General features: G+C 38.9%; 1 protein-coding gene and 1 long non-coding RNA gene across 3 annotated transcripts; one reads left to right on the forward strand and one right to left on the reverse strand.

Annotated features, from left to right (window-relative positions):
* The first annotated feature begins 5,088 nt into the window (after positions 1-5,088).
* LOC106340010 lies at positions 5,089-6,458 on the forward strand. The gene is made up of 3 exons (XR_001269286.1): positions 5,089-5,284; positions 5,557-5,629; positions 5,942-6,458. It is a non-coding gene; the product is annotated as an uncharacterized LOC106340010 (long non-coding RNA).
* Positions 6,459-7,062: 604 nt separating this feature from the next.
* Positions 7,063-9,855, reverse strand: LOC106342909 (protein WEAK CHLOROPLAST MOVEMENT UNDER BLUE LIGHT-like 3). 2 transcript variants are annotated; one of them, XM_013781971.1, is made up of 3 exons: positions 9,680-9,855; positions 9,009-9,519; positions 7,063-8,916 (listed from the first exon to the last, which is right to left on the reverse strand). In XM_013781971.1, exons 2-3 carry the CDS (start codon positions 9,486-9,488, stop codon positions 7,222-7,224), a joined length of 2,175 nt encoding a protein of 724 aa, XP_013637425.1. In that variant the 5' UTR covers positions 9,489-9,519; positions 9,680-9,855; the 3' UTR covers positions 7,063-7,221. The 2 variants fall into 2 exon arrangements, with proteins under 2 accessions (XP_013637425.1, XP_013637427.1); XM_013781973.1 differs by having other exon boundaries at positions 9,009-9,533; positions 9,680-9,841.
* Positions 9,856-13,099: the final 3,244 nt, after the last annotated feature.

Raw genomic sequence — 13,099 nt, forward strand, 5'->3', positions numbered from 1 at the left:
TATGTCCAAAAACGCATCGATCGATCACTAAGATGGACCAAAGCGTAACAATGTGATCGATCGATGGGTATATGTCCAAAAACGCATCGATCGATCAATAGTTCGTCGGAATTTCCTCGGAATATTCCGACGGATTGATGTTTCCTCGGAATTCCGTCGGTATATTCCTAGGAAATTCCGAGGAAACCCAAAATCCTCGGGAAATTCCGAGGATTTCATTTTCCGTCGGAATGTCCGTCAGAATACTGATGTTTTCTTGTAGTGTCAGGTCTTTGGGATACCAAAAATAGGTTATGGAAGGAGCGGACAGATGAGGTCTTTGGTCTCATCAAACCGAAGACTACCATATCAAGCATTAGTTGAATTTGGCGTGGGAGTTCAGCAGCGGGTAATTGGACATAAAGGTTTCTCTGGATTTAGATATGGAGCTCAAAAGTGTGTACTTGGAAATATGATTTTGTTATGGCTGAGAAATTGGGATAACGAAATTATCACGTATTATGCTTGTGTATACAAAGAATCACGTTTAATGGTTTTTATGTGTTGGTGCAATATTTTATTTCTCATGATGTGGACCAGGAGCTTTATAATTTGCTTAAATTATAACTGTCTACTGATACTATTCTTACGTGATAGAGGTATTACGGAGGTAAATTGGTGTTGGGGATTTCGAGATGGTTTAATGAGATGGGTGGAGATTAGGAACTTGGTGTTTCCTAGAGACCATGCTAATATTTTATTCCAACACGAGATGCGCAATTGTTTTGAAGAATTAATAAATTTGATGGTTTTAACATGGCAACGTGCCTATTTAATATGGGATTTGGAGAATTCAGGGTATCATTACACCCAGTTTAGGCAGCTCAAAAGAGCTTTTCTATATATTTTTTAAATGAGAGCAATAAGTTGGAATTGCCGAGGAATGGAAAGTAAGTGGGCGATAAGTTATTTAACGAAGATATGGCATAAACATAAGCCGGATTTTTTATTTTTATCGGAGACAAAGCAAGAATTTGAGTTTGTCCAGAAATTTCAAGGTCATTTCGGATTTGATAATTTGGTCACTGTGGATCCAGTGGGGCGAAGTGGTGGATTAGCGCTTTATTACAATAATGAGTATCAGGTTAATATGTTATATTCAAGTAATCGAATGATAGATGTAGAAGCAGTGGCTCTTGGGAAAATGGTATATTTGACGTTTGTGTATGGAGACCCAGTTCAAGATTTACGAGAACAAGTGTGGGAACGTTTAACTAGATATGGAATTTCGCGATCAGACCATTGGTTTATTATTGGTGATTTAAATGAGATCACAGGAAATCATGAAAAATAAGGTGGAGCATTGAGAAATGCGAACTCATTTGTTCCTTTTAACAATATGATAAGGAATTGTGGTCTACTCGAGTTCCCTGCTAAAGGAAATAAGTTGTCATGGCAAGGTAGGAGGGGCAAGGGCAAAGGGGCAGTAATGGTTAGATGTCGTTTAGAAAGTGCATTAGCGAATGAGGAGTGGCACACGCTATTCCCCTGTTCTTATACAGAATATTTAGGGATGGTGGCATCGGATCATCGCCCAGTGGTGGCTTATTTAGAAGATAAATTTTCTAGGAGAAAAGGGCAGTTTAGATTTGATAAGAGATGGGTTGGACAAGAAGGTCTTATGGAATCAATTACAATGGGATGGTCCGATAATAATGAAGGAACAAGGACTGGTATAGTGGAACAAATTAGTAATTGCCGCCGAGAGATAGCCAAATGGAGGAAAAATGATCCACGTTATGGGAAGGAAAAAATATCGGACTTGCAGAAAGCGCTTGAAGAGGTACAAACAGATGATACTAGATCTCAGGAGGATATTATGGAGGTGTCTAGGAAGTTGCAAGAGGCATACAAGGACGAGGAGGAGTATTGGCATCAGAAAAGCAGAAATATGTGGTATTCATCTGGAGATCTCAATACAAAATTCTATCACGCTTTAACTAAGCAACGAAGGGTCCGTAATAGGATAGTAGGGCTACATGATGTTGAGGGAAATTGGATTACAGAGGACAATGGAATAGAGAGAGTGGCGGTTGAATATTTTGAGGAATTATTTACTACAACCTCTCCATCGGAGGTTGACGAGTTCCTCTCAGAGGTAACACCAGACATAACTCCACATATGAATCAACAATTACTGTGGATAGCGACAGAGGATGAAGTCAGAGAGGCTCTGTTTATGATGCATCCAGAGAAGGCACCAGGGTCGGATGGCATGACAGCTCTCTTTTTTCAACATTCATGGCATATCATTAAGAGAGATTTGGTGGAGATGGTGAATGATTTTTTGGTGTCTGGAGAAATGGATGCAAGGTTAAATATTACTAATATTTGTATGATTCCAAAGATAGAGAGGCCTACAAGGATGACGGAGTTCTGACCTATCAGCTTATGTAATGTAGGGTATAAAATTATTTCGAAGGTTTTGTGTCAACGTTTGAAGTTATTGCTCCCTTCCCTGGTCTCAGAAACGCAATCGGCATTTGTGGCAGGACGGCTGATTTCTGATAATATTCGTATAGCACAGGAAATGTTTCATGGATTACGGACTAATGAGGCGTGTAAAGGAAAGTATATGGCAGTCAAAACGGATATGAGTAAGGCCTACGACCGGGTAGAATGGGAATTTATTAAGGCATTATTACAGAAAATGGGGTTCCATGATCATTGGATTAAACTAATGATGGAATGTATATCATCGGTTCAATATCGGGTTCTTTTAAATGGCCAACCTCGAGGACTCATTATACCACAGAGGGGCTTACGTCAAGGAGATCCTTTATCTCCCTATTTATTTATTCTATGTACCGAGGCTTTGATAACGAATATTAAGAAGTCGGAGAGGGAGAAACAATTAACAGGAATAAAGGTGGCCAGAGCATGCCCTTCAATATCGCATTTGCTTTTTGCGGATGACAGTCTCTTCTTTTGTAAAGCTCAGAAGGAAGAGTGTCACACCATTTTAAGGATCTTAAAGGAATATGAGAAAGCTTCAGGTCAACTAATAAACTTTGATAAGTTTTCAATTTAATTTGGACACAAAATCGAAGAATCTGTCCGACAAGAGCTAAGAGATATTTTGGGCATACAGAATCTGGGAGGAATGGGAACTTATCTAGGATTGCCGGAAAGTCTTGGGGGTTCTAAGATACAAGTTTTTGTCTTTGTACAGGATCGGCTAAATAATAGGGTCAATGGCTGGACTTTTAAGTTCTTTACGAAAGGAGGAAAAGATGTGATCATCAAATCAGTGATTACGGCTTTGCCAAATCATGTGATGTCTTGCTATCGATTACCCAAGGCTACTGCAAAAAAGCTGATGAGTGCGGTAGCTCAATTTTGGTGGAGCCCTGGCGGTAATACAAGAGGAATGCATTGGAAATCATGGGACAAAGTATGTGTTAGTAAGGAGGATGGAGGTTTAGGTTTTAAAGATATCACTGATTTCAACACAACGATGCTTGGTAAACAATTATGGAGGCTGATAGAGAAGCCAAATACCTTATTTTCTCGAGTTTTTAATGGTCGGTATTACAGGAATGCATCACCCCTGGAGCCGATCCGTTCATATTCTCCGTCATATGGTTGGCGGAGTATTGTTTCTGCTAGATCTCTGGTAAGCAAAGGACTAATTAAAAGGGTGGGAACATGATCTTCTATATCCGTATGGAATGATTCTTAGCTCCCAACCACTCGCCCGAGACCAGCAAATAAAAATCAACACAATCTTTACCCAGACCTTACACTGGATTCTCTTATTGATCCTCATTTGCGAAGATGGAATTCGCCGGCGCTTCGGGCTTTGGTGGACCCACATGATGTGAAATTAATAGAAAGTATACCTTTGAGTAGAACTCGGATGGCAGACAAAGATGGATGGCATTTCATAAATAATGGAAAATACACAGTTAAATCTGGATATCAGGTTGAAAGGATATACCCAGATAAGGAAAAATCACCATTAGTGTTTGGACCCACGATGGATACTTTAAAGGCATATTGTTGGAAAATACGGTGCCCACCAAAGACTAAGCATTTTCTATGGCAATTGGTGACAGGGTGTATAGCAGTCAAGAAGAATCTGCATAAGCGAGGGATTCCCGGAGATATCGTTTGTGCAAGATGTGGAGCTGAGGATGAATCGATCAACCATGTATTCTTCGAATGTCCTCCTGCAATTCAGACATGGGCTCTTTCAAAGATTCCAACAAATCCAGCTATGTTTCCAACAAGTTCTCTCTTTGTGAACATGGATCATCTCTTTTGGAGAATTGTTCCACAGATGGAGGATCATCAGTTTGCATGGATACTATGGTATATATGGAAAGGAAGAAATAATAAAATTTTTAGTAATCTGAATGTGGATCTGTTGGATACCCTTAAACTGGCAGAAACGGAATCAAAACTCTGGGCTGAGGCACAAATACTGACTGATCACAAGAGGATTCCACAGGTAGAGGCTACGATTTTTCCGTCAATTCCAGGAAGATGGTGTTTGACGGATGGTTCCTGGAAAGAGAATGAGGTTTTTTCAGGTCAAGGATGGTACAGTACTCTAGAAGGATTTGCGGGTTTGATGGGTGCAAGGAATGTTCGGGCTTCCCTTACTCCTCTTCATGCGGAGATGGAAGCTTTATTATGGGCAATGGAATGTATGAAAAACTTACGACAATTTCAGGTTACGTTTGCAACGGATTGTTCTCAATTGGTGAAGATGGTTTCAGAACCAGAAGAATGGCCAGCATTTGCAAGTTATTTGGAAGATATAAACAGCATGAAAGAAAGTTTTTTCCGAGCAGAGATTATCTATGTACCAAGAACGCAGAACAAGAAGGTGGATAGCTTAGCCCGCACTGCTAGGAAGGAAACGTCTTTTGTAGTTCACATGGATCAAGATCCCCCAGTTTATTTCACAGAGTCAATATGAATCTGTAAAGTTGATGACAAGAAAAAAAAAAAAATACAATCGAAGAGTTTAGTTAGTCGGTAAGTGTATGGGCCTTTGACATCATGTTTAAAGGTCGCCCAGAAAATCTATATCAACAACGTGCAAATTTGTCTAACTAATCCACCGACTCTTTCCTACTATATATTTACGTGAAGACATCCTTAACATCAAAGATTCTCTTTTTTCTTCTTTTTGCAGTTTTGGTTTCTTCAATCATCTGCGACAGATTCTCAACTTGGGGATAGTGGTTTCAACGTTTAAAGAAAAAACAATGGTTCTTCGGCGGCGTAATTTCAGGTTTTAGTTTTTCCAGATTTCAGTTTAAAATTACCTCAGCGGAAACCTGTTCTTGATATATTATGAATCTTCAATCGTGTTTTTAATGTTTTTGATCTGATTTTATATATTATCCTTATGTCACTGTATTATGAGAAGACCTGAGAGCGTAAACAAATTTTTCATATTGATTCTTCTCATGCCAGATTAAATATAAAACGACCTTTTGAATTCTCCAGCACCAATCAAGAATCGTTTCTCAATAATGAACTAAAACTTTATTTCGTTGCAAGTTTAACAGTCAGTAAATAACTACACGAAGGGATGAGGGAAATAAAAGATAGTGGATCTCAAGGATTTATGATGGTAAGAACGGTCAATTGACAAACTAAGGAGGCTTTATTAAGCTCATATCATATGTAGTATATGATATTTCGTCACCATGATCGTAGTATTTTAAAATATTCAACTATTTCCACAAGTCAACTATCATCGATTTTCTGGAATATACAGTGTCATTTCCGGAATTGCATAGCTTACAACTCTATTTCAAGCAATGATCAGGCAATCCATGTGTTATCTAGATGTCATTTGGTCTCCTAATTATACAATAATTCCAAACTATTTTCTTATGTTATCTGCACATAATTTTTCCTTATTTATTCATGTATTGGTTAGTACACTCTCTATTGTGGAAGCTAAAAAGGGATTTGAGCTTTGGTAAGCAGGACAATTGATGCTCACCTCTGTTTCTACAAATAGGCACGGTGCGTCTTTCTTTAAAAAAAAAATTTAAGAAGCACACCCAACACAAAAACTTCCACTAAATTGAGCCAATGATTTTGGCTTTACAAGGAACTCCTTCTCTCTCGGCGAACTCATCTACCGCATCAAATAAAGCCTTCTATCTTATGATACAAACTCTTTTGTATCATGAGTTTCTGTCTATGTATTTGGTCCTTTCTTAACTGAGCGATAGCATACTAAATGTGTTTGATTGAAGTCTTATTGCAGGAGTTGGCGGAAGAACACCAAAAGGATGTGAAAATCATAAGATGGTGTCACGTAACGAAAGGATGCAACAACACCAAAGCAAATTGATCTAATATGAACACAAGTGGTTCTCCAACTGGCATGAAAATACCTTTTGTACTGAGACTTAAATTGCATGTTAATTTTGAACTCAAGTTGTTTTCCAAATAAAATTAAAAATTTCATGTTAATTTAACCTCCGAGTTAATACTTACAGTACTAAAAACATTCCAAAAAAGTTCAAAATCGTCTACCTATCGTACCACCATTAAAAATTCACTATTAATTTTGCAAGGCCACATACGAAAACCAAAAAGAATTGTCATACTAACCCAAACAACATTTAAAAGACAAAATATAAGGATCAGTTCACGGACTCAAGCTTCCTATTTTAAAAGGGCCAAACACTAAAATTGAGATATAACAAATAAATTATTTATATGTTAATATATAATAAATCACTGAAATTAACTAAATGTGATTTTTTAAATAATTTAATAAAAAAAAATCAACTGAAAATGATATAATAACTCAAGCATGGTAATATCATAAAATCAAAAAGTAAAAAGAAAAATTATTTACAAATTAACTAACCAATAACTTAAATTAATAAAATAATATATCTCATACGCACCTTTTGCAAATGTGAACCTAAACACACAAATTACAAAATTATATAAAAAAATAATAACATAGATCACAAGTAAAGTATATCCCGTCTGTAGGGCAGACCGACCCTAGGATTTATATACAAATCTGCAAGTGTGTGCGCGTCAATAGCTTTTATTTCCATCGAGTGAAATCAACAAAAAGTCATACATGGAAAAGTTTGCGAGACTCATCTCAAGAAGTCTGTATTGTTGTTGGGGTAAGTAAAAGAACAAAATCAAATATTTTGAAGAAAAGAAAAATAAAACAAAAGATTTTCACTTGTGAGACTTCTTCCTTGACAAGAACATGAGAACCTTTGGCAGCAAAGAAAGCTTCTTCTTCTTCTTTTTCTTTGTTTCAGGGGTCACATTATTTGTATCAATGTTGTTGCTGGTCCCTTGTTCACCAAACGCAAACGTGCTTGACCTCGTCGGGCTCTTCTCAGGCTCCGTACCTTCTTCTGTTCTTCTCTTCCCATTCTCTGACCTCCATTTTCTCAACTCTTGCTCCATGCTCAACTTCCCATCTCTAGCCTTTTCGGCTTTTCCCATAGCCGCTTTTAGCTCTCCTTTCCGCACGCTCATCTCTCTATTCACTTCCTCTAGTTTCTCCAAGATTCTCGACTCTTCCTCTTTAGCCACTTCTATTTGGGATACAATCTGTGATAGCTTTGTGTTCGCCTCTTCCTCTGACTCGTGTGCCTTCTTGCTCAGCTCGTAGTATTCTTCTACAGAGATAATGATGCTTCTCGGGGAATTACTCATCTCTTCAAATCTCTGAGAAGACTCAGTCTCCTGCAGAGCTTTTATAGCAGCCAAGGCCAACTTCTCTGAAGCTCTAGCAGCCTCCATTTCTTTTTTCGCCTCGGTTAACCTGCTCTCTATCGTAGACATTCCTGTTTTAGCTTGTTCAAACAACTCCTCTGCCATTCTAAGCTCGTCTCTAGCAGCTGCTGCTAAGAGCTTCGCATCCTCTGCCTCTTTCATCGCCTCCTCCAACTTATTGGATGTGTCCATCAACTCCTGTCTTGCTTCCTCATCTGATGTCCGGACAAAACCCGCACTTTGTCTCTCCTTAGTTTCTGCTAGATCCTGTCTCTCCCTTGCGAGTTCGGACTGTAATGATCCAGCAATTATCGTCAATGCTTTCACCTCGGAAGCTGCTTTCTCAATGTTGGATTTGACTTCTTCGAGCTCTCTCTTTGCAGAATCAACAGCCGCATGTATGTTATCATTACCCATCAATAGCTTACTTGTCGAACTCTCTGTGAAAGCCGCTAATTCAGCTCCCAGATCATACTCAAGAGCAGAAGCAGCCTCTAGCCTTGTTTTCATATCATCAGCGGCGCGAATCTCTTGGTTAAGCCTCTCGATATCATCTTCCACCATCTTCAGTTCCTTTTCCCAGTTGTACATGTCTTGGTCCCGACCCATCGCTGCACCGAACTTCTTCTCTTCCGCTTCGAGATGAGCAGTGTGCGCTGATTCCAACGACTCCTTGGTGGCTATGAGCTCTATACTCAGCCCATCCATTTCTCTCTCGATCTCTTTAGCTTCCTTCACAGCAGCTTCAGCTCTCTCCGCAGCCAAATCTTTTTCCCTCAACATATCTTCGTATTCATTACAAACCATTTCAATCTCTTCTCTCACGGACCGTAGCTCACAAGTCGCAGACTCCTGTCTCGCTTTAGCTACCTCGAGCTGTGCTTTAACGGCAACGCTTGCCTCGTTAGCTACCCCTTTCTCCATCTCCTCAACGCGCATCTGTGCGAGCTCGGAGTCCTGTTTCGCCTGCTGCTCTTCTAATTCCGCTTTCTCCAGCTCGAGTTTGAGCTCCTCAATGAGTCCCTTTGTGGTCTCTAATTCTTTCAACGCATCGTATTTGGCCTCTGCAGCTAACTCAGACTCTCTCTTATACTCGGGCAGTGCTTCTTGTATCTTCTCAACCTCTTCATCAACCATCTTCCTTCTCTGAATAATTTTACGTAAATCAACAATCTCTCTTTAAAAAACAAAGATTTTCATCATGGTAAAGAAAGAAAACAATACAAAAGCTTTTGAACCTCTATTGTCTGAATCTTATGGGCTTTCCAGTCTGTAATCCCACCGAACTTCGAAACTGCGTCCTTCACAGATTCGAAAGGGGAAGCGGTGTCAATCAATCCAACGGGAGATCCAAAACGAGGCGATTCCACAGATCTCTGATAAACAAAAGCGCGAGGAGAAGCAGGAACTCGAAGGCGAGGCGAGAAGGGCAATATCCTCGCATCTTCGATTCTTGAATCCTCCTCTGAGAAGGAATCTTGATGGCTTATCATCACCCTCGGTGCCACATAAACCTTAGGAGATTCAAAGACTGGTTGATTCGAATCCGCGAAATCTTGAAATGGGTTATGCAAATCTCCTCCTCCTCCGTCGTCCAAGTTGAAGAAGATATCATCATTGGTGCTTTTCCTCATCGGTGCTTCATCTTCGGGTTCTTCGCCAATGGCGTTGAGAAATATATTAAGGTCGTCTGAATCTTTATCATCATCCGCCGACATTGTTAACAAGAAGAGTCTTCAGATATGCAAGCTGAAATCACAAATCTGATTTTTTGGTCAAACAATCTCAATTCTTGTTCATCGCATTTTCTTGGATTATTATATATTTAAATAAACAGACAATCAAATTAGTCATTAAAAACAACAATGCGAGGATGAGTTTCGGACATGTGAGTTTTCAAATGTCGTACCTTTTAATCTGACAAAAGCGAGACGAAGCTTTGGATTTTGGAAGGACGAAAATAAATGATCTTTGATTTTGCAAGTTAATGTTAAAAGAGTTGCAAGATTCGATTTGAGAGAGGAAACAATAAGAAGGCGATGCGACCCAAGCATTGAAAATCGAAATAGAACAAGGGACGGACAAACCGCCAATAAATAACCAGGAGAGTGAAACACACGCGACTTTATCTCTCTCTCCGTTTCTCGTTTTTCTTTTTCCTTTAATTTTCTTTCCCTCAAAAGAATTGTTTTACGAAATATGCTCGTCAACTAAGAACTAGTCCAAGCCATTTTCCTTTGTTTTTCTTTTTTCTTTTCCACAAAATACCATAAAGTAAGTCACATTTGGTCGGTCCTAGGTAATCCGGATGGATCCGTACTAACCCGCTCGTCATAACTTATATGGAAAAAGAGATGTCTATGTGTTCAAGCACGGAATAAAAACTAGTAAAGAACAGCAAAATGTTCTCTGAAAGTCCTATAATATTGCATCCCCGATCTGAAAGCTGGCCAGTAGATGGGCTCCTCAATCATCTTCACAAGGTTCGCACAATCTAACTCAAACCTCACTGAAAGGACGTTCTGCTCACATAGACATGACATAAACCAAAACACCTCATTTAGCTCTGCATGGTGAGTCGATAATTTTCTACATCCTTTCTCTTTGTACATTTTACGTCCCAGTAGTACCAGCATAAGCCAATGCCTATTTCTATATAGCGCCTCAAGGGATGACAATTGTAGTGTATCCAATGCCTATTTCAATATACCATTGAAAACCTTATCATTCTTTCTTTCCAAATGTACCATAGGATCGATCTCCATAGATAATTGTTTCGTTGTGGCTCCGGGAAGCCCAATTTTTGGGTCTTCCAAAATAAGAAATTCATATTTTGATATAGAGATGTACTTGGGAAGAAACCTGGAAGGGACGAAATGTCCAAAAGAGCTCAAACTAGTCGGCACTCAAACATGAGATGATCAATGGTTTCCTCCGGCACACCACATCTTGGACAACTCCTATCAATACTAAAATGACGATAGGCCAAACCCTAGAAAGTGGCAACACACCTGGAAGGAGTTTGCCACATGAAATGTCTAAATTTTCTGGGAGTCTTGATTTTCCAAACTTGGCTTTGGAACAGAATAATACTTGGTTCCAGTACGGTTACATTTCCTCTAAATATATTTTCTTTCCTCACCATTTCGTATCCTGATTTGACTGTATAAGCTCTTGACTTGGTGTAGCTCCAAGCGAAACTATCTTTAGTATAAGAATTGCTCTGTCTCAACCCTAGTATTAGAGAAATTTTATCAGGTTGGAATAGTGAGATAAGTTGGTCTATATCCCATTGGTTATTATCTTGCCTGGTCAAATGATGGACCATAAGATTAGGATCTCGGCCAACAATATTCAAAAGACCCCCTCGAGGGTCTCGCCAGAAGATCTGTGATCCAGTTCTCACCAAGACCTTTGTATCATATCCCTCCTTGTTGGAGCGTTTCTTTAGCTTCCATATACTTATCCAGACATAAGAGGGAGAGTAAGCTTTCTTATCCTCCAAAGGACTACAGTTTCTGAAGTATATTCCTTTTAGTACTCTAGCTAGTAGAGTGGACGGGAACTCCATGAATCGCCACAATTGCTTAGCTAGGAGTGCGAGGTTTAAATAATGCATGTCACGGAACCCAAGTCCTCCCATGTCTTATGGTTTGCTGATCTTGTCCCACACAATCCAGTATAGGCCTCGGCCATCTTGCTTTGAGCACCACCAGAAATTAGAAAATGCGCTCCTAAATTTATCAATGATTCCCTGAGGGAGAAGAGACATAACATATGTCGGAACTGCTTGAGCTACTGACTTGATTTGTAACTATTTTCCCCCTTTGGAAAGAAGACACGCTGACCACATGGTAACCCGATTATTCATCCTATCTTGAACAAAGGGAAAACTTTCTTCTTTGATCCACAAATCTCTTTGGAGAGTCCCAAATACATTACCATGCCTCATTTATTGGAAATACCGATTGTACATTTAATGGCCCGCCTTGAATCCGGGTCTACTTTGGACCAAAGAAGACCGAGGATTTTGAGAGGTTTAGCTGTTGTCCAGAGTTTTTACGATAAATACCAATATTCTTTACAATCTCTGCACTTTGCAGGATGTCCATCTTACAAAAAGCCTAGCTTACACAAGAGAGCTCGCAAAAATTTCCATTCCACCCGATCATATGATTTTCACATGTCGGTTTTTATTGCTATATAGTTATATCTGCACATTTCATTCATATGCAGTAGGCCTGCGATTTCAGTTTTTCGAAACCGAACAGAACCAAACTTTCAGTTTTCGGCTAATCGGAATTTTTAAAACTAATTCCGAAGAAAACATAAATTGAATTCGGTTTGGACCGGTTCGGAAATCGGTTTTATTCGGCTTTCAATTTATATTCAAAAATAACCAAATTATTAAATGGTTCCAAAAAACCAATTTTTTTTGTTTACCGGGTATTTACGGTTGTTCTCGTATATTTTCGGTTATTTTCGGTTTATTTCAGTTATGACCCGAAAAATTACAAAAACATCAGCAAGACAGACATGAATCAGCCCAATAAAAACGTATAATGATTGTTCATACTTTTCCCTATCATTTTAAATTCATAACAAAAGATAAAAGATTCAGAATCTATGACTCTTTGCAAATAGCAAACATTCAAAGAGGCATAGATTCACATAGTTTAAAAACAAAATACTTAGAATGTCCAAAATTCAGAATGAGGGACCAAAAGAAATCATAATGATAGAAAAAAAACAGAAACATGATGCCATCAATTCCCTCAGTCTCGCACCCGAATCTGGAACTTATTGCAGTCAGAAAATCAGTTAAAAGACATAACAAAAATGCACAAAAGACATGCCAGTTAAATGATAAATAACATTACCTCTAAGGCTCTAATCTTTCCACCAGTTGCATTTGCTCGTGATTCAGTGCCCTATCCAAGTAGCTCCTCATTGTCTTCACAGCCTAACATCTACATAACATGAAGAAATTCAAGTTAGAGAATAAAGAGAGTATCAACACTAACACTTAATGGCTAAAACCCAAATCTATTTATACTGAAAACCTAAATCTCAAATCCATCCAAAACCCTAGACTGAAAAATCAATAAACAAATCCCATTAGACACTATCACACCGAAGTCTTCCTTTGATCCAAATCTTAAACCCCTAATAGATTTTGACTGAATCTTATGAGACACTGTCACCGATAATCGACCATTCCTTTGACCCTAATCCTAAACACCTAACTGATTTTGACAGAAGCCCTGGATCCCAAAATGATCTCATACTACAAGAATACACGTCTGTTGCGAGGGAAATAAGCATCACA

Source organism: Brassica oleracea, chromosome C4 (genome assembly GCF_000695525.1).
Source record: "Brassica oleracea var. oleracea cultivar TO1000 chromosome C4, BOL, whole genome shotgun sequence".
In the NCBI taxonomy this organism is placed as follows: domain Eukaryota; kingdom Viridiplantae; phylum Streptophyta; class Magnoliopsida; order Brassicales; family Brassicaceae; genus Brassica; species Brassica oleracea.

Coding starts and splice junctions, on each gene's coding strand:
- LOC106342909 (XM_013781971.1), bottom strand. CDS start 9,488: ATGTCGGCGGATGATGATAAAGATTCAGACGACCTTAATATATTTCTC. Junction 8,917..9,008: donor ATAAGATTCAGACAATAGAG/GTTCAAAAGCTT, acceptor AAAATTATTCAG/AGAAGGAAGATGGTTGATGA.